The 25634-nt window shown below is 42.8% G+C and overlaps 1 protein-coding gene across 7 annotated transcripts in view; it reads right to left on the minus strand.

Annotated features, from left to right (window-relative positions):
• Positions 1 to 993: 993 nt before the first annotated feature.
• dab1a (DAB adaptor protein 1a) overlaps positions 994 to 25634 on the minus strand; it is an 83131-nt gene continuing 58490 nt past the window's right edge. The window contains exons 5-17 of one of the 7 annotated variants that reach the window (XM_080876795.1): positions 23321 to 23452; positions 18565 to 18684; positions 18066 to 18104; positions 17557 to 17619; positions 16128 to 16181; positions 11672 to 11818; positions 9893 to 9955; positions 9678 to 9774; positions 8208 to 8614; positions 7386 to 7581; positions 7135 to 7283; positions 5635 to 5731; positions 994 to 2641 (exon numbers count right to left, since the gene is read on the minus strand). In XM_080876795.1, coding sequence (XP_080732921.1) covers positions 5651 to 5731; positions 7135 to 7283; positions 7386 to 7581; positions 8208 to 8614; positions 9678 to 9774; positions 9893 to 9955; positions 11672 to 11818; positions 16128 to 16181; positions 17557 to 17619; positions 18066 to 18104; positions 18565 to 18684; positions 23321 to 23452 — 1548 coding nt within the window. In that variant the 3' untranslated portion in view covers positions 994 to 2641; positions 5635 to 5650. The remainder of the gene's footprint in view (positions 2642 to 5634; positions 5732 to 7134; positions 7284 to 7385; positions 7582 to 8207; positions 8615 to 9677; positions 9775 to 9892; positions 9956 to 11671; positions 11819 to 16127; positions 16182 to 17556; positions 17620 to 18065; positions 18105 to 18564; positions 18685 to 23320; positions 23453 to 25634) is intronic. The other 6 variants (XM_080876798.1, XM_080876796.1, XM_080876797.1 and 3 more) reach the window with 6 other exon arrangements.

Raw genomic sequence — 25634 nt, forward strand, 5'->3', positions numbered from 1 at the left:
GCTGCTCATCTTGGACAATTTGCAGATGTCAGTTTTGACAGCTTTCACAGCTGAAATGTTCTCAAATAAGCTGCACACAGTAGGGTTTATAGATTATGGAGTACCCAGGACACTGTTTGAGGGAAGACAAAAGCTGTCAGATATAATTTTTTAATGTTTAAGGAATAACAAGGCAATTCCATTCACCTGCACAGGTGTCAGAAATCCTACAGATAAGCATCTCAAATACCTAACTAATCCCACAACCAAATAGCACAGTGACAGCATTTTGTGTGTAAAATGGTTCATTTAAAATGTGTAAAGTTCTAGTTCAATTGAATTTACAGAACAGTGCATTAAGGGTGTACTCGTGTCTGAACCCTTTCTGTGGGTAGAAAGTGAGAAACAGAACAAGAGTAGGAAGGTTAGAGTTCTTGTTTTGCGGTTGCTTGCTAATAAAGCTTATGACAGCTTGCAATAGAGTGTAGCAGAATGTGACAGGTCATTAAAGCAGTGTTAAATTATTGCAAAATGCTGTGGCACTTGATGGTGGAGGTGGTGTGTGTGTGTGTGTGTGGGGGGGGGGGGGTCACCTCTGCTAGGCACACACCATTAGGCTCACTCTTTCTTGCTCGCACACAAAAGCAGAGGCATAAACACACGTATTAGTCATTTGGGATGTGTTTATTTGTAACAGTAATACATGGTGGAATACGTAAATCAAGATAGAACCAAAAAAATCATCTAAAAACCCACTGTAGAATGTCATATTCATAAAGATAAAAATAATGTGTCAATTTACATTAAGAAACTGTTAGCTGAGGTAAAGTTAAAATAGGTCTAGAAATGTTATGTACTCAAACAGCAACGTTTCCCTTTTTATTCAACGTCTTTGCTCATCATCTAGTTCTCAAAGTTTTAAAGTTAATCAGCTTCATAGTCCAAAAGAGTTCTCGAATGATATGGGGACTCTGGCCATAAAATAGGGAGTCATTGGCATCACAGTTGATGTAGTTGTAGCAGAGGATGCTGCAGTCCACACTCAGACAGCAGCAGTTTGGCACCTGACCAACAGACAGACAGATGGGCAGAGCATCGCTGTTATCTTTGAGACTAGTCTCGGAGAATGTGATGGAGGAGAGAAGCAGTCTGGGCTACAGTGAGTGAGTGAGACCCTGACTGTTGCCTGCAACATAAAAATGATAGTCTTGTGATACAAAAGCTCAGGACCGCGATATAGTGTTTTTGGGTGGGAACTCAAGAAGACACAGCAGGGCACGGTGCAGGCTTTAGGGCTGGAACCAGAGTAATTAATGGTTCACAACATCTATGCACAAAAGAGGGGGGGTGAGGCGAATGAAACAGACAACAGGAAAAAGAAAACATATGTTGGTATTGCTTGGGTTAACGTCAAGAGTTGCATAACTGAAGCCTTCCTATTTTATGGCACAGAAGTCCAGTGGACAAAATGGTTGTTATCATTATTTACAAAATGAGTTTGGCAAACCAACGATCAGATGCCTTAAAGCCATGTTGACTCTATATCTCCTATAGAGCTGACCCCAGCGGCTTGATTGACTTATAAAATAAAAATTCAAATTTTTCAATTTCTTCTTCTTTTTTAATCAGTATTGTACAAAAGCTATAGAGAATGAACAGTTCAATCACAGAATCTGTTTAACTTGCAGCACTTCCCTCTCAGTGTCTTTTCTTCAGTATGTCTGGTCCTCTGGCCTCTGTATGAGTCTGTCTGCGAGGAGAGACGTTTGGCAAATTACTGTGTGTATGCATGTCAGAGAAGGTGGACTGTGTGTATGTGTTTGCATGTGTGAGAGTATGTAAGCTGATTCCTGTGTGCAAGATGTATGTCGTTGGTGTGTGAGTAGCTCCCAGAGAGTCTGTTTCTGCATAGTGATCCAGCAGACACTCACAAGAATGGGGTTAAACTCCCCGAACCAGCCAAGCAATCAGAAGCAGTGATCCCAGTAACGGGCCATCCCTGATAGGCCCATTAATAGTCTAGCTCCTCCTATGGGATCTCCTCACTACAGATGCAGATTCTGTCCATTAAAACAAAAGGTGATCGTTCTAATCCCGATGAGCGTGCGTGTGTGAGGGAGTGTCAGAGACGGGGAGGCACTGCATGATTCAGTCCCTTCTTGGCAGCACAGTCTCTGGCCAGACACAGGAGGCAGAGGAAAGAGAGCAAAGGAGGAGGAAGGGAACGGGGGGGCAGAGAGGGGAGGAGCAGGTTCTATCTGTAAGGCTGAGTGTGAGTCGCCACAGGGAGAAGGGAGGAGAGGAGAAGACTGCGCAGTGGAGGGAGAACTGGATCCGTCTCAGTGATTGATATCCCTTCCTGCCTGGAGTGAATGACCAAGAGGGCTCTCCCCTCTCAGGAGGAGGAAAGACTGCAGACAGGAGGAGGAGGAGGAGGACTGTGGGAGTGTGGAAGCTCCTCCTGGGAGGTTGTTAGCTGAAGGAGAAGAAGAAGGGCTTGGCCAGGCGGGGATGTGCCAGACATGCACGCACACACGCACTCACACAAACAGAGGTTAAGGGTTCTCCTCCTGTTCTCTCAGTGCTGGTCAGGTCTGTCTTCCTGTGTGTCTCTTTATTTCTTCCCTTTGTTAATCTGGGCATAGAGAGGGTCCTTCCTCTTCTGTCAATGAAAGAAAAAAAAAATTACCACATTTTTACTTTCCTTTGTTTTTTTCAAAGGCTTGCTATATCTGTAATGTCAGTGTCTGGCCTCTGTGTTTCATCTGAGTGTTACATAATAAAAAGGGAGTGCCCAGATTTATGATTCATTCTCTCAACTGACTGAACTGCAAGTATCAGCAACCTGCAAGCCCTGACAAGTTAGCTCTAGTTTTGCAGTGGTTTGCAAGTTCCTATAACTGACATCACCACCAGGTGGCAGTAGCACACTGCATTGAAGGAGACCTTCGGTCACTTTTCCTCTTACCTCTTAGGCCGTTCGTAGGTCCATCACTCTCAAAGCCATTTGTGTGCGCGTGCCTGCATGCGTGTTTGTGTGTTGTTATCACAGTGTCCATGTAAATGCATATTTTCTCCCACCTCAAACTCCCTCCAGGACCAGCAAGAATCAGAGGTAGTGCCTTGAAAAACCAGTTATGAGTCATCATGTCTGCATTTCTCTCCAGCTGAGCTGGAAGACAACAGTGGATGATGGAACACCCTGCAGTCAAAGCACCAACCCTGCTGCAGTCACTCACAATGGGGTCGTTATTATTGTACACATAATTATAGCCAGCCACTCAATCTGCCATGTAGACAACTTGATTGGAGGCTACTGACTTTCCTATTATATTCTGGGAGACTTCTCCAGAGCAGAAAACTCATTTAGAGTTTGGGGCTGCCCACAGCTCCCCTATTAGAAGAAGGTTTAGTTGAGCAAACTGCTCGTAGTTAGGTGTGTCTCTGTCACAGTATGACTCAACGTTGGGCTGTTCTGTTTTGGAGGCTCAGCTAGATAAAAAGAAGTCATTAAAATATGTTAAACTGGGTTCTGGAAAACCATTATGTTTTTCTTTTTTTTGAATATGCTGTTTGACATTTTATAGATAAGCAACGAATGATTGAACCTCTCACTTCTACTTGTGCTTAAACTTACATAATGCACAATCTGCAACAGCTTTCATCTAAAAAAAAGAATACTTGGGTTGATGCTGGGAGGGCTGCTTTAGTTAAGGCTTTGGTCTTTGGCATACAAAGCTGTAACTGCAGGGCTGGCCAAGGCCAGACAGTCAGCAGAAAGTAGCTGCCAGCAGCCCCGAGAAAGGTGACAAAGAGGCTGAGACAAGCAGTGACAGCAAGCACACACTGCTCAGCCAATGCACCAGAGCCACAGCCCAGCGGTGTCACCCTGCATCATCTAACAGGCACTGCCATCTGAGGCGGCTTCAGCTCCTTCATCCCCAGCCGAGAGAGCGAGTACAAGTCCTCGGTGGAGGTATGAGTGATTTGCTGGCGTGGCAGCAGCCTCAAGGCCAGAATATCCGGCCTGGCTGGTACATGTGTGGACATTTATGTGCATGCGTGTGGTAGGCCCTCGGCAGGGGGAGCAATGTGAGATTGGTCAGTGAACCGTGGAAGCAGGCCATTTCATGGCTGAGACTCGGGAGCGTTCACTGGACATGATGAAATCACCCCAGAAAAAACACTTACACTCCCACTAGCCTGAACACATGTCTGTCGGAGACACGCAGTGGGAGGGGGAGGACAGGACAGGCGGTCATGGCCAGCAGCAACACACTCACACAAGCACACGCATATTTTTGGCTCCAATATGAGCACAGGTGGTGACAGTATCGATCACAGGTGTGCTTGTCCAGGGAATAGCCGGGACTACTGCACAGGTGTGTGTGTTTGGGAAGATGTCTAAAGCCGATGTGATTGAGCAAGTAAACACCATATGGGAACAGCGTAATTGGACCAGGACCAAAGCAGTCCACCTACTACAGAGGACAGACTAGAAGCTTCTGGCCATAGCTGCTAGATCATAACCAGATTTCCTGCTCAGTATTCTAAAATTCGTTCTCGTACTTAAGTGCCACATCCACCTGCTGCCATGCAGCTTTCATAGCGTCTGAATGAGGAGCAAGGCCAACAGGGGAGGGAAGCTGCTTTGCCCCCCTCCTCCTCTCCCGGAGTGGGGAAGGACTTGAAGGCTCCTTGGGTTTTAATTAATGCCAATTATATCGGGGCAGTCATTAATCTTGGCGCTCCAGTATTAGCTGATGAAAACAAAACCATCACATTTTTTTCTGGTGTGAGTGCCAGCAGCTATCATTAAGGAGCCACAGTCGGGAATTGTGTGGGAGAGGACACCGGGTAGGGAGGCAGGGATCAAAATGGCTCTTTTTCTTGGAGTGTGTGTGTGTGTTTGTGTGTCATTGAATAGGCAAACCGCATATTGACATGCTTCTCATAGAACATTCAAGCTTATGAAAGTTGTGAATTTCACTGTAGAACAAAGTGCAAAAAGTGTGAAAACATGCCCGTCATCAGTGACTGCCTGTCTATATCGCTCAACGGTTAACATTGGTGCCTGGTGCTTAAGTGACATTGCACACTGTATATAATGCATAAAATGTGAGCATACATCCTGATCAAATTAAGCCAAACAACTGAGATCAGCATATTGCACACAAATCCCAAAAGACATCCTGCTCACTGAAGTGCACAGTTTCTGATTGGCTGTCACACGCTATTGAATTTCCAAGTGAGACGTGTGCTATTTAGAGAACTGAGCGTGATTTAGGTGCACATCAGAATGACAGAACACAATGAGAGCACTATGGCCAAAGTGATGTTGCGTGATGAACTTGTCACACACTGTTTCCAAAAAGTCACACATGCACAACACCTTCAGCATGACCAGATACTTACAAAACAAAAAATTCCCACACATGATAAAGCATTAAAACCAAACCACACGTGTGCCATCCTTTGAACTTGTGTTAACGAGGCAATGAAAACAGGTAAAACAGTGAAAATGTAACCACTGATGCAAAGAAACAGAAAGATGCAACACACTTATGTAAGGGAGGTGCAACAGTAAATGAGAAGAAGAGATACATGCAGAGAGTTGAAGGAGTTAAGAGGGGAAGGAGAGGTATTGATACCTACCTTGCCCTGCTGCTATCTAGCTCCCAGCCTCTGGACTGGCCTGATCTGGGCTGGGCTCTGCTGTCTCGCTGGGGCAGGGCGACCCAGAACCACATGCCTAAAGAGTGGAAGATGGAAAGGAAGGAAGAGGAAAGGGTGGAAAGGAAGGTCCATGGAAGAGTATAAGAAGGAAATAAAGGGAAAACAGACAGAGAAGAATAAATCTGAAGGACAGAACGCTTGATTGATAAACTACAAGAACAGAGCAAACAGGAAGCAAAGAGTAAAGCTGTTAATGCTCTGAAGGAGGAACACAGACACTTAGAGTAGAAAACCACAGCCCATCGCAGCTTTTCCTTTTATAGAAACTTCTTTGCAAATACACACAAACAGTAAACATGCACTCATTTACAGTGGTGTGTTATGAAAACCTTTGTGGAGTTACTTCTATTGATCCACTGCTTTTTTTCCTAAAACACTTCTGCTTTTTGCACCTCAACCCACAAAAGGGTGGGAGGTTGTTTTTCTGCGTTTGCTCCATCTTTCCAGTCCTCTCGCTTTTTTTTTTTTTTTTTTGGGTAACCTTTTCGCCGCACTCACTCAGTGCCGCCACCAATGCACATGTCTTTGGGTTGGTCAAAGCTTCTGTGTCTTATTCAGGGCTGGTGACATTTTCAGCAGTGTGAAAGTCCTCTATTTTTTCAATAATAGCTGGATTGGAGGCATAAAACTAATGTTTCACGCCTGGGGAGTGAAGGACGAGAGGGAGGAGAGAAGCAAGCTTGAAAGAAACAAAAAAAAGAGTAATTGGAAGACAGGAAGAAAATGGCAGGGAAAGAACTAGAAAAGTCTTGCTTCTTAGAAGGTCACAGATTCTACAAGGACTTTGGTCAAAGGCACTCCCTAAGAATCTGACGTTCTATCCTTCTTTCCCCCATTTTCTTTCGTTTTATCTTTCTATTTTCTCTCCATCTTCTCACTCCTCCTTAATTTCACCCATTTTTCTGCCCCAGATTAAGGTGCTACAGGTAAAATAAATATTAATTGCCCCTGGAAGAAGAATTGGGGCACTACGCTTCCTATATCTCACCACAGATGAGTCTGTCCACATAGAAGTAGTGATGTATGGATGCTACCTTGCTGGTATTAATAACAGCTTAATGATGTCTCTGACAATTTCACCAGCTAATTTAACGCTGTGTTGACCATGCACACACTCAACCCAATACTCATGCATGCTACTGCTCATTTTTCCACAGTAACCCACACTGGACGTGCACATTTTCATATGCATTGACACAAACACCAACACACACTCTCACACTAAAGGACACAACAGCGTCGGCCCCCTAATCAGCGAGAGTGATTACCTGGCCCGCCAACACGGCTACAAAGGCTATTTATCAGCAGATCTCAACAAGCTGTGCAGGTTATAGCAGCATAAGAAGTGACTTATTAAAAAGGCGCACACACTTGGCTTACTCCAAAAATTTCTCATACACCAAACCACACCACACTTACAGCATCTTCCTCTCCACTGCGACTGGGACTGCCCTCTGCCTCGCCAAACGAGTCGTCGGTGGGGGGGTCTGTGGCGTCGGTGGGGGGGTCACTGACGTGAGAGGCTGAGGATTTTGAGGGAGAGCTCTGCCTGGGAGCTGGGGTGGGTGCTGCAGAGGAGGACAGAACAATTAAGGCGTAACTACACGCTGGATGGTGATAAGAGAAAAAGCGTGTTACACAGCACAGACAGACACGGAGAGAGCGCTCACGGGAGTTGGTGGATGGTGTTGTGGAGGTGACTGGTGTCAGATTCATCTGAGAAATGTCAAAGTCATCACAGTCATCTGTGTCCTGGGCAGTGCCCACACGGCTGAAGTAAGTGCTGAACGCCTCTGAGGTTCCTGTTAAACTGGGCTGATCAGCCTTCTTCGAAGGCATGGCCGGAGGCTTCGCCAGCTGAAAATCCTAAAGGAAGACAGAGACTGGTCAGCAAGGTTAACATTGAAAGTGTGGACAATCAATTAGTGACCTTTGTTTCAGGTTACTATACAAATCACTGCCTGTTTTGCAGCCTTTTTATTGATGAAAACACCACCAGATTGGGGAAATATGTTCTCTCATAGATGAGATTTTACAAGTGAAAAATTCTGATATGAATATGTATGTATTTTCACTACAGATTAGTTGAATCCGAAAAAATGTGCATTTTTGATGTGTTTGTATGTGGCCTAACTATGTGAACCAAAATGTATTTCCAAAAATGTAATTTTTTGGAAGCCTTTAAAGGGTTAAATGAGGCTAATTTGCTCAACATAGCTAAAATGATCAAATACAACCCAAATATGTATGACTGTCCATTTGTACTTACATGTCCCACTTTTATGACTCTTTGCACCCTAAGGCTTGTTTCAGACTTACCCAAGCAATTAAAAACTGGTCCCAGACATAGTGCAACTCTAAAAAAATACTTAAATTAGAAAATTAACTGTGATAAATTATTCAAGGAGCAAAAACTAATATTTAGTTTTTATTTTGAATGGGACTATGAAGACTATTTGTAAAAATCGTCTCTGTATTCATCAGTTCCCCACCTTGAACATCTCCTTTCCCATCTTCTTTCCCCTCTCCCCATGCTGTGGACTCGAAGATGCTGAAGGGGAAGGAGCTGAAGCGCTGGCTCCAGTGCTCGAATGGCTCTCGCCGGCTGGAGTCACAGTCGTGACGGGGGTGAGAGTCTGGAACATGGCGGCGGGCAGGGTGCCCACAGGCTGGGCTGGGAGGTAGGCTGTGGGGGGGAAGGCTCCTGCTGCCATGGCTGCCCACTGCTGCTGGGTGGCAGGGAAGATGTTGGCCTGGCCCCAGATGAGAGGCTGGCCACCTGGCAGCACCTGGGCTACCGGGCCTAGAGGAGATTGGACCCCGAAGGCCAGCGGAGTCTGGGCAGCAAAAGCCTGCTGGGACCAGTGGCCAGGAGGTACTGCTCCCATCGTCACATAACCTGGTTGTGAGTGGATTGAGATAAGTTATTTCATTTTTTTCTGCGCCATTTTAAAAGAGTAAGAAAAGAAGACAAAAGAGAAAGTGATTCGAATATCCACAGTGCATAGCCTGCTTTTCCACACACAAACCTGCACATGCATCACCAGAGAGTGCTGCCCTACTTTTGCCCGCGGCTAATGCAGTGTCTCTTAATCAGAATCAGAATCAGAATACTTTATTGATCCCTGGGGGAAATTATTTTTTGTTACAGTGCTCCATTTTAAACCAACATTAAGACAAGACAGACAATACGCTAACTAAGAATAGTACAATATATACATATATATACATACATACATACATAAGTCACTTATAAATAAATATTTGGAAAAGAAACATGTGTAGCTGTAGCAGCAAACAGTGGTCATGGTGAACTATTATAATTACCTCCAGAATGAGGCAGAGTCATTATGAAAAGGTAGAACTCAACACACTCATTAAAATCACTCAGATTCATCAGTAAAAGCTGTTTCGTATTTCACACTCACTAGTCTCCTGGTTCTAGTCTCTGCTTGCTAACTACAGTGGAGAAAGTTGACATTTAACCTTGGCTGCTCTGACACATGCACAGAGAACGGAAAAGAGGAGGCAAGCAGAGGTGATGAGGGGAGTGAATAAAGAGATGCAAAACCTTTATACCAATTTCTAAATACACAGTAGCTCTGTGCACAAAGAAGTCTTCACTACAATCATCGCGGCATGTTTTATTACTTTCCCCCGTCTGACACAGTTGGCTCAGCCACAAGTAAATCAGCAGCATCTGAGGCCGCGGGATAATAATGCTTTTCATATTCAACACACAACCAATGCCACCTTTTCTCCTCTTTCTCTCGCCTACGTTTCGCTTCTACTCCATCGCTCTATATTTATTTCAGCACAACCCCTTTTCTTCTCTTCTTCAGATGCCCCCTGCATCTGAATCTTCTTAGTCTCCAGTTTGCCTTCATGTCTCTCCTGCTGAGCTTGTTACCCACTGGCTTTTAGAAGCCTTGTATTTAAGCAGAACGTAAACAAGGTCTTACCTGAGGGCACAGACGCAGGATTGAAGGGAGCAAACAGTTCCGTGGGAGGCTGCAAGCCCTGTGAGGGGTCCAGGGTGTTGGCTGGAGAGGCGGGAGTCTGTGCAGGTTGTGGTTGGAGGTCAGGCGGACAACGAAAAGGAGACAACTCAGTGGAGATGCCGGTATTATTTCAAAAGATGTAAATCACAGACTGTGTATGTATAACGGCTACTCACAGATGGAGAGGTGATGTCAGGAGGCGTAGACATGTCTCCAAAAATTTCTAATTGGTTGATATTCTGAGAATTAGAGAAAGCGCATAATAGCAGTCAGGCACAATCGCGGGAATATTAGACTACATGCAATTTCTGAATCGCTCTACATTCCAGTGCAACGTGCATCATACACCGCATGCGACGCGACATTAGCTCGGTATGTTAGAGCTACCTACCTGAGGACTTTGGCAGCAACAGAAGAGGTAAAAGAGGGGTGTGGAGAGATGGGATAATGAGATGAAATGATTGATTATGATGGCATACCTACCAGGAGTTATCACAATCTTTGTCATCTGCTTCAGATAAAGATTCTTTCCATCAGTGGATCTAAAAGCAGACTACCACACCCTCTAGTATCATTATTGTAGCAGCGTCGTCTTTTGGACAAGTCATTAATGTTTCCTTCTTGTGGAAGATATGTGGTATGTCCCAGAGGGAATAACTATCGGAGACAGCAGCCTTTGTATTCAATCCGGATTGGTTCTGTACCACTCTGTTTCCTTTCACAGTTTCACATGATCCTTCACTTTAGTATCTGCCTCTTTTTTTGCACATTATTAATATCTTTAGGCTGGTGGCAAGTGAAGGATAGTCTATTTTTAGTTGATAAAGGAATTTAAGCCTTGAACACATGGTCAGAGATTAGCATAAATCATGGATGCAGATAAATTCTTTAGAGATAATGAATGTTCTTAGAATATCTTCCCTTTTGTTCACTCTCCTGGGTCACGCATAGACCACAAAGTTCTTTTTACACATATCAGAAAATGGATCTGTGAGCATGGTGTTTTACATTATTAGTCTAGAAGGCTTTTTTTTTTACTAAGAGGGATAGGAAGTTGTAATATATACTACGGCTGCAGCAGAGTTTAGCAAAGCAGACAAAATGGAATCAACAAGATAAGCCAGATATCCAAGATAGACAAAATAGTGCATTCACAGGCACTGATAAAAGGATTTCCACTCACAGAACACATTTTAAGAGTTTTTCTAACTTTACAATAAATTTCCTCTGGCATTCATCAATGAATCATTCGTCAATGACAGAGCCCGTGCTGATGTTCTTTAATGTGAAACCACATGCACGGGGAAAATGTACTGCAGAGAGTGTTCAAACAGCACAGGAAGTTGAATATTTATAGACCTTCTGTCCAGTTTCCATTCGCTCAATATTCTTTACGTGTGCGGCGGCGGGTTGGTGAGGTCAGGTTGCTGTGATTATCATAGTGTTATGAATGCTTTATTAATGTGCTCGGAGCCGCGATGACCGCTGCTGTCGGCTAACCCTGCTGACCCCCACACCAGTTCTCTGACAGACACTATGACCTTTACGTCTACTCCGCCCTTAAAGGACCTCCGCTCTGAGCTAAGTGAGAGTTTTTCTCTCTATTCCATTGGCTTGTCCTCTTTCACACATGGACACCACGGCGGCATGAATGCATGGGTGCACCCATGCGGCTCTTGACTTTACTCCTGCCTGAACCTGGTTACTATGGCAACAACAAGGTTGCATGTTTTATTCATAAATGACAGAGGTTAAGAGTTGGGGTCACTTATGAGTACAGAAGAACAGAGTTGGAGGTACAGTCGAGGATGCGAACACCAAAGATCATCTGAGGACGTGATTAAAGAGTAGTTCACGGCAACTAACGCTCAGGACAGTATGTTCCCTGTTTAGAGCTTTGAACATTGCATTAGTTTGAACTACAAAGTGCATGTTAGTATACTGTAACAACTTACCTGAGTCACCATATCCAGGTCTAAATCTATCATATGTGACTGCGACTGCTGCTGCTGTTCGGTTTGTTCTTGGTGAAGGGGTTGTTCATGAGAATGATGATGTTGATGATGGTGATGGTGGTGGTGGGGTTTTCTTTTATGTCCATTCTGCAATCACAACCCCAGAGTTAGATGGCAGGTGGGATGAAAATGTTCTCGCACACAAACATGTTAGTTATCTTTCATACACGCTGAGAGAAAGAGGAGGACAGAGGGAGGTGGAATGAGTCTCTTTAAAGAGAGGAACATGATGGATTGCAGGTGTTCTAGTGATGCACACATACACGCACGCACGGACGCGCACACACACACACACACACACACACACACACACACACACGCAGTCACAGAACAGTGTTCTTCTTGTCTGACTTAGACCAAGTGAAGATTTAAAGAGGTTTAAAGATCATCCCTACCTTTTGTCTAAACTACAGCACTGAGCTGGGGTTTAAACCCTATTTGTGTTTCTGTAAAGCCTGCTCCCATGCGTCAGGAACCACAGTGTGAGACTGACAAGCAGGCAGACATAGAAAACAGAGCTGGTTTAACTAACATGCTTCATGTGAGAGCACAGTGAGGGAGTACATAATTGGAAAAAGCCCATTTGCCATTAAAAACCTATAGCCGGGGAAAATAAGACATGTGAAAGGGTCATACCAACACACTACTCCCATGTATTTTGCACTCCAATCTGATTGCACAAAACAACTACATTTTGTAGGCTACAGCACAGTGATGGGCTTTGCGGTTCCTTTCACCAACACTGGCACTAAAAAATGACGTCAGATTGGTCTGGCAGAGCTATAGTATTCACTGAATGACAGCAATCGTGAATGTATTATTTTCGTTGCAGGAAAGCATGAGATATGGCCAGCAATAGTTGACAGTGAAAAGAACAATAACAGATTGCTCAATACTAACCATATTAATTTTTATTAAAAATCTAAATTTTAATCCATCTGATGTTTTTTGGATGGGTGGAGCATATTTTAAATCATGCAGGATCTGCTGTGTTCATCACTTAAAGCTCCACTCTGCTGCTGCCTATTTCTCTCCATCTTTCTTCCTTCACTTTCCCAGTCTGACCACCCTCTCTCTCTTTTGCCCTGCCAATTATCCCTCTGCGCCCATTATACACTCTCGCCATCTCTTTGCCTGGCCCTTTATCTTTATCAGTACTGCCGCCACCTATCAATTAGCCGTCTCTAGGGAAACAGTAATTACCTGTGCACATGTGTTCTGCATACAATTAATGCATCCCCTTTAATTAACACCACCTTGCTGATCCCCTGCCGTGTGACTGATCACATTGGCACGCACCAAAAAAAAAACCCTGCTGACCTGCCACACGCAAAGCCACACACACACACAACGAAACTCATAACACAACCGGACACACAATGGATAACAATAACTAATTTTTAGAGCTCTTTTTCTCCCTTTCTGTCTCACAGGCCACCACACACACAAACACACACAATGTAATTTATAGAGCCCGACCAATATGTATGCCAGTATCAGTTGTTTGGTGATATATAAATAAAGAAGGCAGAGAAGAAACGCCCATCAACCGTGTTATGAGTGTTGCCATTGGATAGTTTTTCCATCATCTTCCCTGTTGGGAATACTTGTTCCAAATGCCACAAAATCAACAACAAGCTAAATATTTGTGATGATGTCACTGATCATGCTACTGAAGCCAATGCATGAGTGCCAATATCTGCAGTTCTGCAACTTTCAAATTCAGGTTGATACCAAAGTGAGTCAATCTCCTTAAAGTCCAGTGTTAAAATACCCAGTTTTAACACTGGAATAAACACATTCACAGCCTTCTACTTCGGGTTTCTATCACTCATTTCCCCCTTCATAATAACTGCAATTACCTAACAAAAAATATGCCTTTCTGTGTGCTTAACATACAAACAGCACAAAGTCTGCACTTCAGTTTTATTAACGGCAATCTTGTGTTTTACTAATAAGTCACCAAGTAATCACTTGTCCATCTTTTATAAGCAGTCTACAGTCATATTCTATTAAGGTAGTACAGTGTTTGAGTTGGCCATGATGTGTGGTGGAAATACACTGACCTCTGCATGTGAACTCTAAGGTGTTGAGGGCTGCTGTTGATTCAACAGACTCGCTCAGGTCCCAGAGGGTCAAGGGCTCAGTAGATTGGAATCGCTTTATGTGTGCGTGTGTGTGTTTTATTGATTTGCCATCATTTAAGACGGTGACAGATTAAACAAGAGAAGAGACTGCTTTAGACAGGAGGTCACATTTCAGCCGATGAGATCATTTCATCTAGGTGTACTGTGTACATCGATGTCATGTTGCACTGTTGTCTACTGTCAGTCCCTCTGAGAGGACGGTGAATTTCTATTGTCAATAAAATAAATATTGAATCCACTACAAATAACAAACCTGCTGCTGTGTCTGGTCACTCAGCTACCAACATTTCTGCCATAGACAGCAGAATAAGAAGATTACATCCTAATGTCTATGTTTACACATTATTTCAACTTTATTTTAGCAACACTGAAAACCAAGTTGTCACTTCATATAACCATAAAATTTCCCTTAAATTCCTTTCACCATAATAACTCCATATTTACCAAACTGGATCTGTAGATCCACAGGTAGAGCTCTTTTTGTGATTCCACGTACCCATCTGAAAACTAATGAGAGCTGTAAACTCCAAACCTGTGGAACAGCTTACTTCTCTCAATTTGCACCCTTAACTCTGTGGTATCCTTTAAAAAAATCATATTCAGACAGGGTCATGTTTTTGTGTGTGTTACTTGATTCAGATGTGTTCATTTTGACTGTGTTTTTAACACCTTAATGTCTTAAAAGTGCTATATAAATAAACCTTACTTGGACATCAGGAGCGTGCATATATTTACAATATGATAAGATGGCTAGAGTTTGACTTCTGGTGTCACACTACTGACTGAAGAGCAACATGCTCGAAACATTTAATCCACAGAGAGATCAGCGCAGCAGCACTTTTTAACCCTTTGATGCCCGGATTTTATTTTTAATTTAAATGAAAGTATCTGCAAATTACCCTACAAGTTGTCTGCCACAAAGGAAATTTAAAAAAATTCTCTGGTCCATTTATATTTCTGTGATCTATGCTCACATTCCAACTGACTGGGAAGCACAAAAGACTTGAATCTGGTTTATTTAAGCCACAATGGACTGACTAGCCCAATTGGTTGCACAACAAGAGAGAAATATTGGATTTGTTCACGTTCAGACACCTGCCAACACAAAGGCAATCCAAATAACAGCATGTGTTGTGGGCTGGGTGAGGAGAGAACAGAAATACTATAGTGCCTGTAAGCTTCTTACTAAATCTGGGGATAATATACAGCCAGAAAACTGCGAGACTGATTTCAAGACTACCAAAATTCATAGAGTGAGATCGTCACTGCCAGTAGTGACGTTGAGGAGTCCAGTTTAGCAATCTATTACAGCAGTGGAATACACAAAGAGATTTCAGGCACTGGTGGTGAGCTCTACAAAATAATTAGAGCTAAATGGGAGTGTGTGTTCAAATAATATAAGCTCAAATACTCATAAACCAAAACACACACCAGCAGATCAACAGCTTGATTATTGTGAGTGTGAAGATTTTAGTAGATTAAATCAGGCCGCAATATAACTTCCATCTTTATGGGCAGATAAAGAGCAGCTGAGGTATAGCACAGCCTGACAGTGGTCAAGGTCATCTTTCATTATAACTACCGGCAGTGTGAACAGAGGCTTGCATGTACACACGCAAACAGGAATACAGATTTCCACTGCAAACATTCACTCAAAAGGCACAGACAGGGTGAAAAACTGCTCAACAAAGCTCAAGTATATTTTAAATATATGATGTCATGCACATTTACAGTCAGACGTAATAACATCATTTTTACGAAAATATAACAGTGACAAAATACGTGATCAGTGCAGTCTGGGATAACATCATGCAAGCTTCATGACTGGCCAAACCACAGCCAAGCATGCTTCACTGAGAAAGCTGACATGACACAAACATCCAAACACACACATTATCCCAGTTAACCATAAGGAGCAGGCACCACGGGGCACGAGGAGAACGGCACCAGCCACCATAACTACAGCACAAGCAGTACAATAGCACAGCACACTGCATGAGGCACTGGATCCCAGCAAACCTCTCAGGGGAAAATTAGACATACTGATCACTGTGTGGGAGATATATTAAAAGGAAGTAGAATAAAATGCGAAATTAGAGCTTCCACATGACCGCATGATGGGAGAGCGCTGAAGCAGAAAGGCTTTCCACGTTGAGTAACACGTGGGACAGCTGAGAGGTTTGTCTGAGAGGGGGAGGCAGGCTGAGGGGGGTGGGAGGTCGGGCACGGGCATACACACGGTCACTCACTGGGTGTCGCTTTGGGACGTCATAGACCCCTTCCTTCTGCTGACTGGTGGGAACCTATACAATCGACCAATAGATTCAGAGAACAGCCAAGAGAGCCTGTTACCTCTGGAGTAATTAAGCAATAAAACTTTACACTTCATCACTGTTCCAGCACTGCGACAAACTGGATGGCAACACAAAACCCTGTAACCTGCCTCTCCTGGAATCATATCAATCACTAGTAAAGTGTTTGTGTGTGTGCAGGGATAATCAGAATTAAAATCTTTTGAGTGAGAACTCATTTACTAGGTTAATCAGAAGACTATCAGCCTGTGGCGATGGTCTCTCTCTCTCTCTAATAAAGAATGGATAAGGCAGCTTATCACATCCACAGACATGTAATAACTCACATTGTCACACACATGGAGACATGTAATATTTCTATGTCACACAGTCAGATAGATCTGAGTCTGTGTGTAATGAGAAGAAACAATGAGCAGCGATAGCAAAATGCTGATATGTATGAATCCTGAGATTCCTATGGTTTGATTTCTCCTACAGTGGCACAAGGCCTGAAACAAAGTTTTATTCTTCCCCAGCTGGATGTGCTCTAATCAGAGTGGTAAATGAAAAACAAAAAATAGCACAGAGGAAAAATGTGGATATCTATCTAGCACAGCCTGTCCCATTCTTTCTCCTCCTTTCAATGCCTTGTTTACTTCTTTCACATGTTTATTTCCAGAAGCTGCCATCTTTATTCATACATTAGTTCCTCTGTGGCTGGAGGCTGGCTGAGCCGCACGTTTTTTACGCATGATGTGTGTGTGGGGGTTTGTTTGTACGTGTATTTGTTTGCGTACGATTGTGCACGCGCCAGCGCTCCCTCTATTTCAATCCATTTTATTTAAAGATCAAACGAGAGGCTGGTGATTAATCTTTCTTTCCCCCGCTTTCTTTCATCTTCTTGGGAAAAGAGGGAGGGGAGGCGAGAAAAAGAGGAGGGGTCTTCCTTCCACACACACAACAGGAATAACCTCCACATCCCCTCCACGCGCACCCAACCCTCCCCCTCTTTATCCCTCGGAGGTCTACCCACATCTCTGAGGAGTGCACCCAGAGAAAGCCTCATCTCCCAGGAGTAGCTAGCTTTAGCTATCAGGGCCCTCTGGAGAGTGTTGGCTGGTTGTTTGCCTCAGATTCTTAAAGTCTTTATTTCCTGTATCTACAATTGCTGTTTTCATGTGTAAAAACGGCAATTAATTCTATGAGCAGGCCACAGTATATTTATCCCATTAAAGAGTAATGCAGCTTGTACCGATTGGACAGTAAATAGGTGATTAAATCTCTGTAGCTTAAACGCTTTTAGGAACTCCCTGTCAGCAGATTAACCACAGTAACTGTAGTTTAAAGCTACATAAGACACAAGCAAACAAGATGAGCTTGTGAGTACCTGATAAATGCTCTCTTCTGATTGGTCACGGATGGGCTCGTGTCCCGCCTCAAACACAATGTACTACAACGTCAGCAGCACGGGAAAGAGAGGGGGGAAAAAGAAGCAGGAGGGAAATTGGAAGATAAAGAAACTGAGAGAAAACTGCAGAGGTGATTAGTCAAACAGCATTGTCAATAGGTTCTCATTAAAAAGCAGTTGAAGAAGAGATCCCAGTGACACACGGAGGAGGCTTTAAGCAGTAATAAATACCCAGAGCAACTGAGAAAACAAACACATCTCTCAGCTAATCATGCACCCACAGCTACAGACTCACGAACACACAGATATGAGTGCTTCCTACTGTCTCTTTGTATACATCGGCAAACCCCTAAACAGCGTGTGTTGTGCTTATTACGAAGATCTACCCAAACAGGAGCTGTCTCCCCACAGTGCACACACAGAGGAGCAAGCTGACTGGCTAGAAATGCAGCAGGTGACAGCAGCAATGGGATTGGTCAAGAAGTTACCTGGTAGACAGGGTCCTCCAGATCCTCCTCCAGTATTGTCTGCGGATGAGCGGCGGCAGCAGCAGGAAAGAGAGGGAGAGATCAAACGGGGAGGAGAGAGGAGCAGGGGTGAGAAGACAGAAGAGAGGGAAGAGGCGGAGAGTTAAGCCGGTGAAGTAGAGAGAGTAGGCGGAAAGCACAGCGAGACATAGCGGCTTCCCAGCATTCAGATAATCATTTGGCAATCATCAGAGAACGAGCGAGACAGAGAGATAAAGAGAAAATTAAACAGGAGACGTACAGAAGACAGAACAGAGGAAGGTGAATAAGCACAATGGGCAGATGGTACCACTGATGAAACCTGAAAGTGGGTGCTCCGTATGTTACTCTTTGATGTTTTTTTAAGTCTTACCTGACTCATCTGTCAAGAGTCTCTCACATGAACCTCATCATACTTATGGCAGATGATTAAGGAAATTGTTTAAAAGAAAAAAAAATACCAGAGAGTTGAGAAGAGTACCTGGTACACCGCCTGCTCACACTGCTTGTCTTTTTGGGCCTTCTTCTCCTTCTCCTCTCTCTGCTTTATGTCATAGATAAGCTGGAACAAGTCCCGCAGGTCCAGAATCACAGGTTCAGCCTAGGACGAGGACACATTATCCAACCATTAACACAGGCACACACATTAACAGGAGCACAACACCGATCAGAACTCAAGAACTGCATGTTCATTCTCGTTATGTGATGATTAATTTCCCTGCCCAACTTCACGACAGGAGTTTAAGGCCATGATCAGACTGACATGAACAGTGCGGAAAAAGATACCACCTCATTCACTTTAATGATGCAGAGGCCTCAGGCCAAAACATTTAATCTGTCCCATCTCACTGTCACTTTATCACACACCCTGCTTTAAATTCTAACAAGTGCACATTTCTCTTCAACTTTTTTAGTAAATTCTGACTTTTAAGACAAGTAAAGGTGATTCTGATCATTACCCTTGCAAGTTTTTCAGATTTGCATTTGCAATTTGACAAACATGCACAGAGAAGAGGCCTCTTCTGTGTCTCTACTGAGCTTTCTTTTTGAGTTATGAAGCTTTCCGTGAAGATGTGAGTGAGTTTGACATGACCCATTAAGAGACCCTGATCGCTGACTGTGACCCAAATACAGAACAGCTGTTTCTGGAGTAAAAGGTGGAAGAAAGCACATCAGTCAGGAGTGTGACCAAGAGCAGGTTCTGCTTTTTACCTTCACAGGGTTGTGCACTCTGAGGTAATCCTCCAGACTGAGGCTCTACTGTAATGTCTTGAACCATGTGAGCGACAACACTCACCGGAAACACCTGAATTGTGGTGCCAACTAATTAGATGTGGTTCCCCAAGACTTATCAAAGGGCCACCACTTCTAGACACTAGAGGACATCCAGTATGCATTGCAGGAAAACAAGCACAACTGGTTAGAACAGGACCATAGAGTGATTTAACTTAAAAGGAGAAGTCATCTAGGATAAAAATCAGGTTTCTTTGCATTTTACAGACAGAGTCGTGCAACATTTTAAATGCTCCTTGTAGATTTAACTTGTAATTCTGTAGATACATAGTAGAGATTAAAAAAAAGAAAAAAAAAGAATAGGCATTAGAAACTGCTGTACGGGATCTGACAAGTTTTCATTCTCAAAGATATATTACACAAAGTGCTCTTCTTTGATTATACTTCAACTTCTACCTACAGAAAGCTGATCCAGCAGAATACACCCTCATAATTTAAATTGCCCAAATAAAATTGTAACAGAAGAAAGACTAATTGTCTAGCTTTTCAGGAATCTTTTCACAGTATAAAAATAAGAAAAAATGTAATTCAATTTTGTTCATCACAACATCAGTCACTAGTGCTGTGGGATACTGCAGATTTTAGTATCGATCCGATACCAAGTAAACCAAGTGCTGATACCAGTACCGATACTTTTAACCTGTAAAGGCAGCTTATGTTCGGGAGACAGTGTGTGATGACTTAAGAGACGGCTCATCACCACTAACTCACTCTGATTTTTACGTTCTATAATACTTAGTTATCACAACAAAACACATCTTCCAACTTCTCTAAAGCGTTTTGGGTCAAATTCTGTTGTTTGACATGTTTCATAGTGCGTGTTTGAGGTGTATTGTTTAATTCCCCCAAAATCTATAATTTAACACAATTCAGTGGGCTACTTACTGAAACAAAGTATCGATCCTATTTGGCTAGTATCGATCCGATACCAATACCAGAGTTGGTATCGACACTATTGATATTTGGATTGTTCCGCCCACCTCTAACAGTCGCCTCAAGGCGCTTTATATTGTAAGGTGGACCCTACAATAATACAACAGAGAAAACCTCAACAATCATATGAACCGCTATGAGCAAGTGCTTTGGCGACAGTGGGAAGGATGCCAAAAATTCTGTGCCACTTTTTTTTCTGTGCCACTTCAAGTAATTAAACACTGACCTTGAGGCGTAAGTGACGTAACTCAGAACACGTAAGTATGTTTAAGACATTGCTGTCTGCACACTTTCATGGAAACGGGCAGGGGGTGAACACAGTCACTGCATGATCTATTGCTTCACGCAGCAAAAATTGTAGCCTTGTGTTACCTTTGTACCTCTTTCCTCGAATGAACAAAAGTGGTGACAACAAACCAGCGAGATGACTATAACTACTGTCACAGCGCAATAACAAAGAGTCTTATAGTACAACGGTCTTTCAAACCTAATCAATTATTGACTGGAGCTATGCGGAGTGCAGCCAGAGTTCATAGACTGAATGTTGTGCAAAATGTAGTTCTATTTTAGTGTTGGCTTTCTGCAAGATATTCTGAGCCGAATAAGGCACATGACATACACGCTGGGGTAAACTTCTCTCCCGCTGAGCCAACACTGAAACATACTGTCACTCTTTTAAATTCAGATCCGTTTTACATTTGACAATACGTGCTCTAATCCTCACTTTCTCTTGTGATTTCTCTCCCATTCTTTTTTGCTTTTCCTCGATCAAAACCTCAAGGTATGAAAAGAGAGTGAGCAGAGAAAATCACTGAATTCTAAAAGTGCTAATGCAGAAAACTTTGAGGAGGAGTGGCCTGCTCATAGGACCAGAGAGATGAGATAACCTCAGTTCAGCACAGATGACTAATTCATAGCCTACGGCAAACCTGATAAATGATTCCAACAAAAAGTAACGATAAAGACTTTTACTGCAGACACAGTTCTAATAAAATCTGCCCGGATCAGGATTTTAGAGCAGAAGATGAGTCTCCAATTCTACTAAATATTAATGCAAGAGATTCACTCTCATTGCCCAAATTGAATTCTGCTGTTGGTTGTTAGCGGAATATCTTGAGGATATTCCTGAACGTATTTCTTGGTGAACTGATTTTTGTTAAACCTGTCTTGTCTAAATTCAATTCAATTATTTCTGTTTTATGAAATTCAGAAAATCGTTAAATCTGGAAGTCATGTTGAAAACCTTTAGGAGAATTTACACGAGGAAGCATGTGCATTAGAAAAATGATCAGAAAAATAAAAATGAGGATGTGCAAAAGTGGACTACTTAGAGAAAAAGACTCATGTTGTTAACTTTGTTTAAATAATTTCTATGGGCTCAAAATAAAGGATTTACTGGCTAAATCTGTTACTGTGTCATAAATTATGTAATACATTAAACTACATTTGAACTCTCTGTAGCCTCTCTACAAATTGAAACCTAGGTTTTGAAACAACAAAGCGAGTCATGCTAATTACAGCTGCAACTTTTTTAGAAAAGTTATAACAATGACTGACAATCCTCTATTCACAATTAGAGTCTTGCTATCTTCACTAAAACTGGCTAAATAAAACATGTCTTTCTTGTCCTGAGACTTTGATTTGAGTGGTAAGCCAATTACTTTTGAACGCGACCTTAAATTGGCCTGTTCGGAACATCTTTAAGTCTTAGTCTTCATGACAACAGAGACACTTTGTTAATTCACATCAAAGCAGTTACTTTCCAATTACAGCCTCGGCCATGAGCTCTGTGCCTCCATCCCTCTTATTGTCTGCTCCACAACTAATAGTCTGAGTGTTAGTGATGGCTGGTTCAAATCCTGAAAATGGAAGTAAAACATAATTATGACCTTTCCTCAGGCACACATCAGGCAAAAGGCAGCGTAGCTGACGGATGAGAACTTACCGTTGTGCTTCACTGTTACGCAGGGTAACATTTTCTGAACAACTGTTTTTTAATGGAAATGCGGCTGCTGTATTTGTGAGTGCAGACTGGCGCATATCTGTCTCAGTCAAAGAGCCACGGTTCATGGCCCTAGGAGGATGGATATGCCATTAGGGCTGGTGACACACACTCAAACCCTCATCGACTCACTATGGGAAATCAATATGGCTACAGAGAGAGCCAGCTGAATCCAGACGAAACAAGCCAGGCGCATACAACAACAGCAGCAACAATCATAAAAGGTCTGAAAGAAGTACTCAATATTATATAGAGTATGCCGACGCAGAACCGAAGCTGCGCTGTTCTGAACACACAAAACCTAAAGCTGCAGATCTACTCGGTAAACAGTTTGTTTGATGAACAGCACAAAGCGACATGAGCTGGTATTCAAGGGTCCTTATCTAAATGTCAAGAGGTTCATGTTACTGAGCAAAGAGCCTGATGAATCATAAATTAACCTAAACACAAAGAGAGCTGGGCTACACAACGTCTTTTTGTGTCGTTGGATGAAAAATCCATAAAATACCATATTGTTATTCATGCGGGGTGAGAGGAAACTATACTGAACATCCTCTGGGCTCTGTTTTCAGTTTTAGAAAATCTAAATCATGACCAACAGTTCAGAAGCGCCAAAGACTTCAAGCTATAACAGTGGAGTAGGACTGTAACATCAGCACTGGCCAGCATCACTTATTTACTATGTTTAGATTAGTGCCGTCAGCGTTAATCTCATTAAAATGACATTAACGCCATAACTGCATTAACGCGGCAAATCTCTATTAGCGAGTTAGTGCTGATCGCCCCGTGCGTGGGGCTGCAAGGCATCAATGCATTAGCGCGGTTAGCTCGTTAACGCGTTAGCGCTGTCCAGCCCCATTCACGTCATTTTAACGAGAGTAACGCTGACAGCACTAGTTTAGATATTTCCAAATGTAAATGTCGGAAGAGCTCAGAAAATGGTGAAGGTGAAAGGTGGGGGTTTGGGTTCATTTTCCGCTTATTGGACTGAATGTACATAAATACTAACCGACTGCGCGGTTTTGATAGCCACAAAGCGGTGGTTCCCTTCTTTTCCGCAGACATAGCCAAAGGCTCGGTGGTCCGTGATGTCCTTGGCAATGTAAGAGATCTCATGGACAGCATGGTGGTGTTGGAGGACCTGTAGCAGGGAATGACATAATGATACAGATGAGCTTTAAATTGTAAAGATGCAAACAAAAAGCCCTGTATTTACATATATATATATATGTTTTAAAAACACATAAGAAGCAAACTGACTCTACGTCTTTATAAAAAGCAAGTTTATTTATTCTTTGTTAAAAATTTAACTGTCTGCTCCAAACCAGTAACTGAAAGTTAGGATGCACTCATCTATACTTCCAAACCATGTGGGAAGCATAATCATCTCATGTAAACCCCCTTAAGTATATACTCACAAAAACACACAGTCACACGGAGACCTTGTATCCTACATTAAATTGTTTCTAGCTCCCCTGCCCTCTCTAGTTTAGTCTGGGTGGGGAGTGCCAAGCTGGCATTGCCTGTGCCCCGTGGCAGATGGCACTGTTTTTCCCGAGGACAGGGGGGGATCAGTGACAATCACAGCTCGGCAAGCTGTCGACTTGATCACTTCATCTGTGCCCTCACTCACAACACGCACAAACACAAACACACGCTCACAATTCACAGCATAATATGCAATAGCCCCTCTGTTAGTCACACTAAATGTCTGCTTTGTTGTTATTGTCTATGCCAGATGCATGCTGGGAGCAGAGACACAGAGTCAACATAATAACCCAGTAGCCCTTGAGTGCATGCTAGGGGTTGGAGCCTTATACATCAGAGGCTAAACACACACATCTGCTCTCTCTGAAGCTACTCCAGAAGTGCGACATGGCAGAGTAGAGTGACACTAGTATAACACGGGACCTATGACACACAAACACACACAGAGAGACACCAACCACCTCAGCAGAAACAGATAATCATTCTGTGAGTCATGTCTTCTAAATTTAATAATTGGAGTAATGATTGTTATTATCACCTCTGATTGACCTGAAATTGGCAGCTAAGGATGTACATGTGCACACACACACACACACACACACACACACACACACACACACACACACACACACACACACACACACACACACACACACAGAGCTCATTTGCAGAGGTTATTGAATTATCTCTGGGTGGGTGGTGCGGTGACAAAGAGGGCAGAGAATTAAATGACTGCATAAATTCAATTGCTTCACTTTGTCTTGGTAGCAAGTAGAGCTTAGACAGTAGAAAAATACATATAATCAATACCAGCTTTTTTAATAAAAAGCTGAAAACGTTCACAGAAGCTTTGGTCTAGTTAACGTCACTTTTTTAGCATTAAAAACATATTACTGACCTCCCTTTCTGGTTTTAGGTTCTCTGTGTGCTTGACATCTAAGACAAGTACAAAGGTGAAAGTGCCACCTTTCAGAAGAAAATTTAGTGCAATGGGAAGACGGCTTCCTCCCACCGTCCAAATGGACGGATGGGAAGATTCAATAAGTTATGATAAAGTAGCGGACCTCGGTTCTATCTGACATATCTGCCAAACTCTAATTAGAGTAGAAAAATAAAATCAAAACTCTACTCACAAAGGTAAAACAAGTTAAGATGCTGGTCGTGGAAGGAAATGACAAATTGAACTTTACACATATAATTTCAAATTTTGTCAAAACACCACCGAAGCTCCAAAACTAATGATGGAAATATTCAACACTTGATTTCACTTCATGAGACATTTATGCCAACAAGACTGTTACTAGCATTTTTATGGTGGTTTGAATGTTTTTGTAGTGTCATGCTAGAGAAAAGGGTAGAAAAAACAATGTGACAATGCTGCTTAAAAGCATTGTTTTCTTATCACAGGTAGTCGTGGATTACTTTGTCCAATCTGCCTGACTCTGCATGGATAAGCTGGATGTGTGTTGCCATAACTGTCCTCTGGTGGATAAATTACATAACGTGTGTTTCTCCCATTTCTTTAATTTTTCATTTTCATTTATCAGCTTATATACTGGCTGATGTCATCTAATGTTTTGAACATGGCCTGCTTTAGTTGGATATAGATGCTCAAACACTGCGTAAAAATAGGTGGATTCAAAGAGTTGACACTGGGTCTGAGGTCTGCTTTTCTCGCTGTTGATGTGCTGTACCAGTCTCACAATCTTTCACACACAGCGTCGGTGTCTCTGAGGGACTGTGGACAGCATGCCCTTCAGCAGTTGCTGGCCACTGAACCAAGATATTCCTTGTTATTCTGGGAGTGAAGAGGGGAAACAGCAGGATACTGTCTC

Source organism: Rhamphochromis sp. 'chilingali', assembly GCF_963969265.1.
Source record: "Rhamphochromis sp. 'chilingali' genome assembly, chromosome: 3".
NCBI classification, from domain to species: Eukaryota; Metazoa; Chordata; class Actinopteri; order Cichliformes; family Cichlidae; genus Rhamphochromis; species Rhamphochromis sp. 'chilingali'.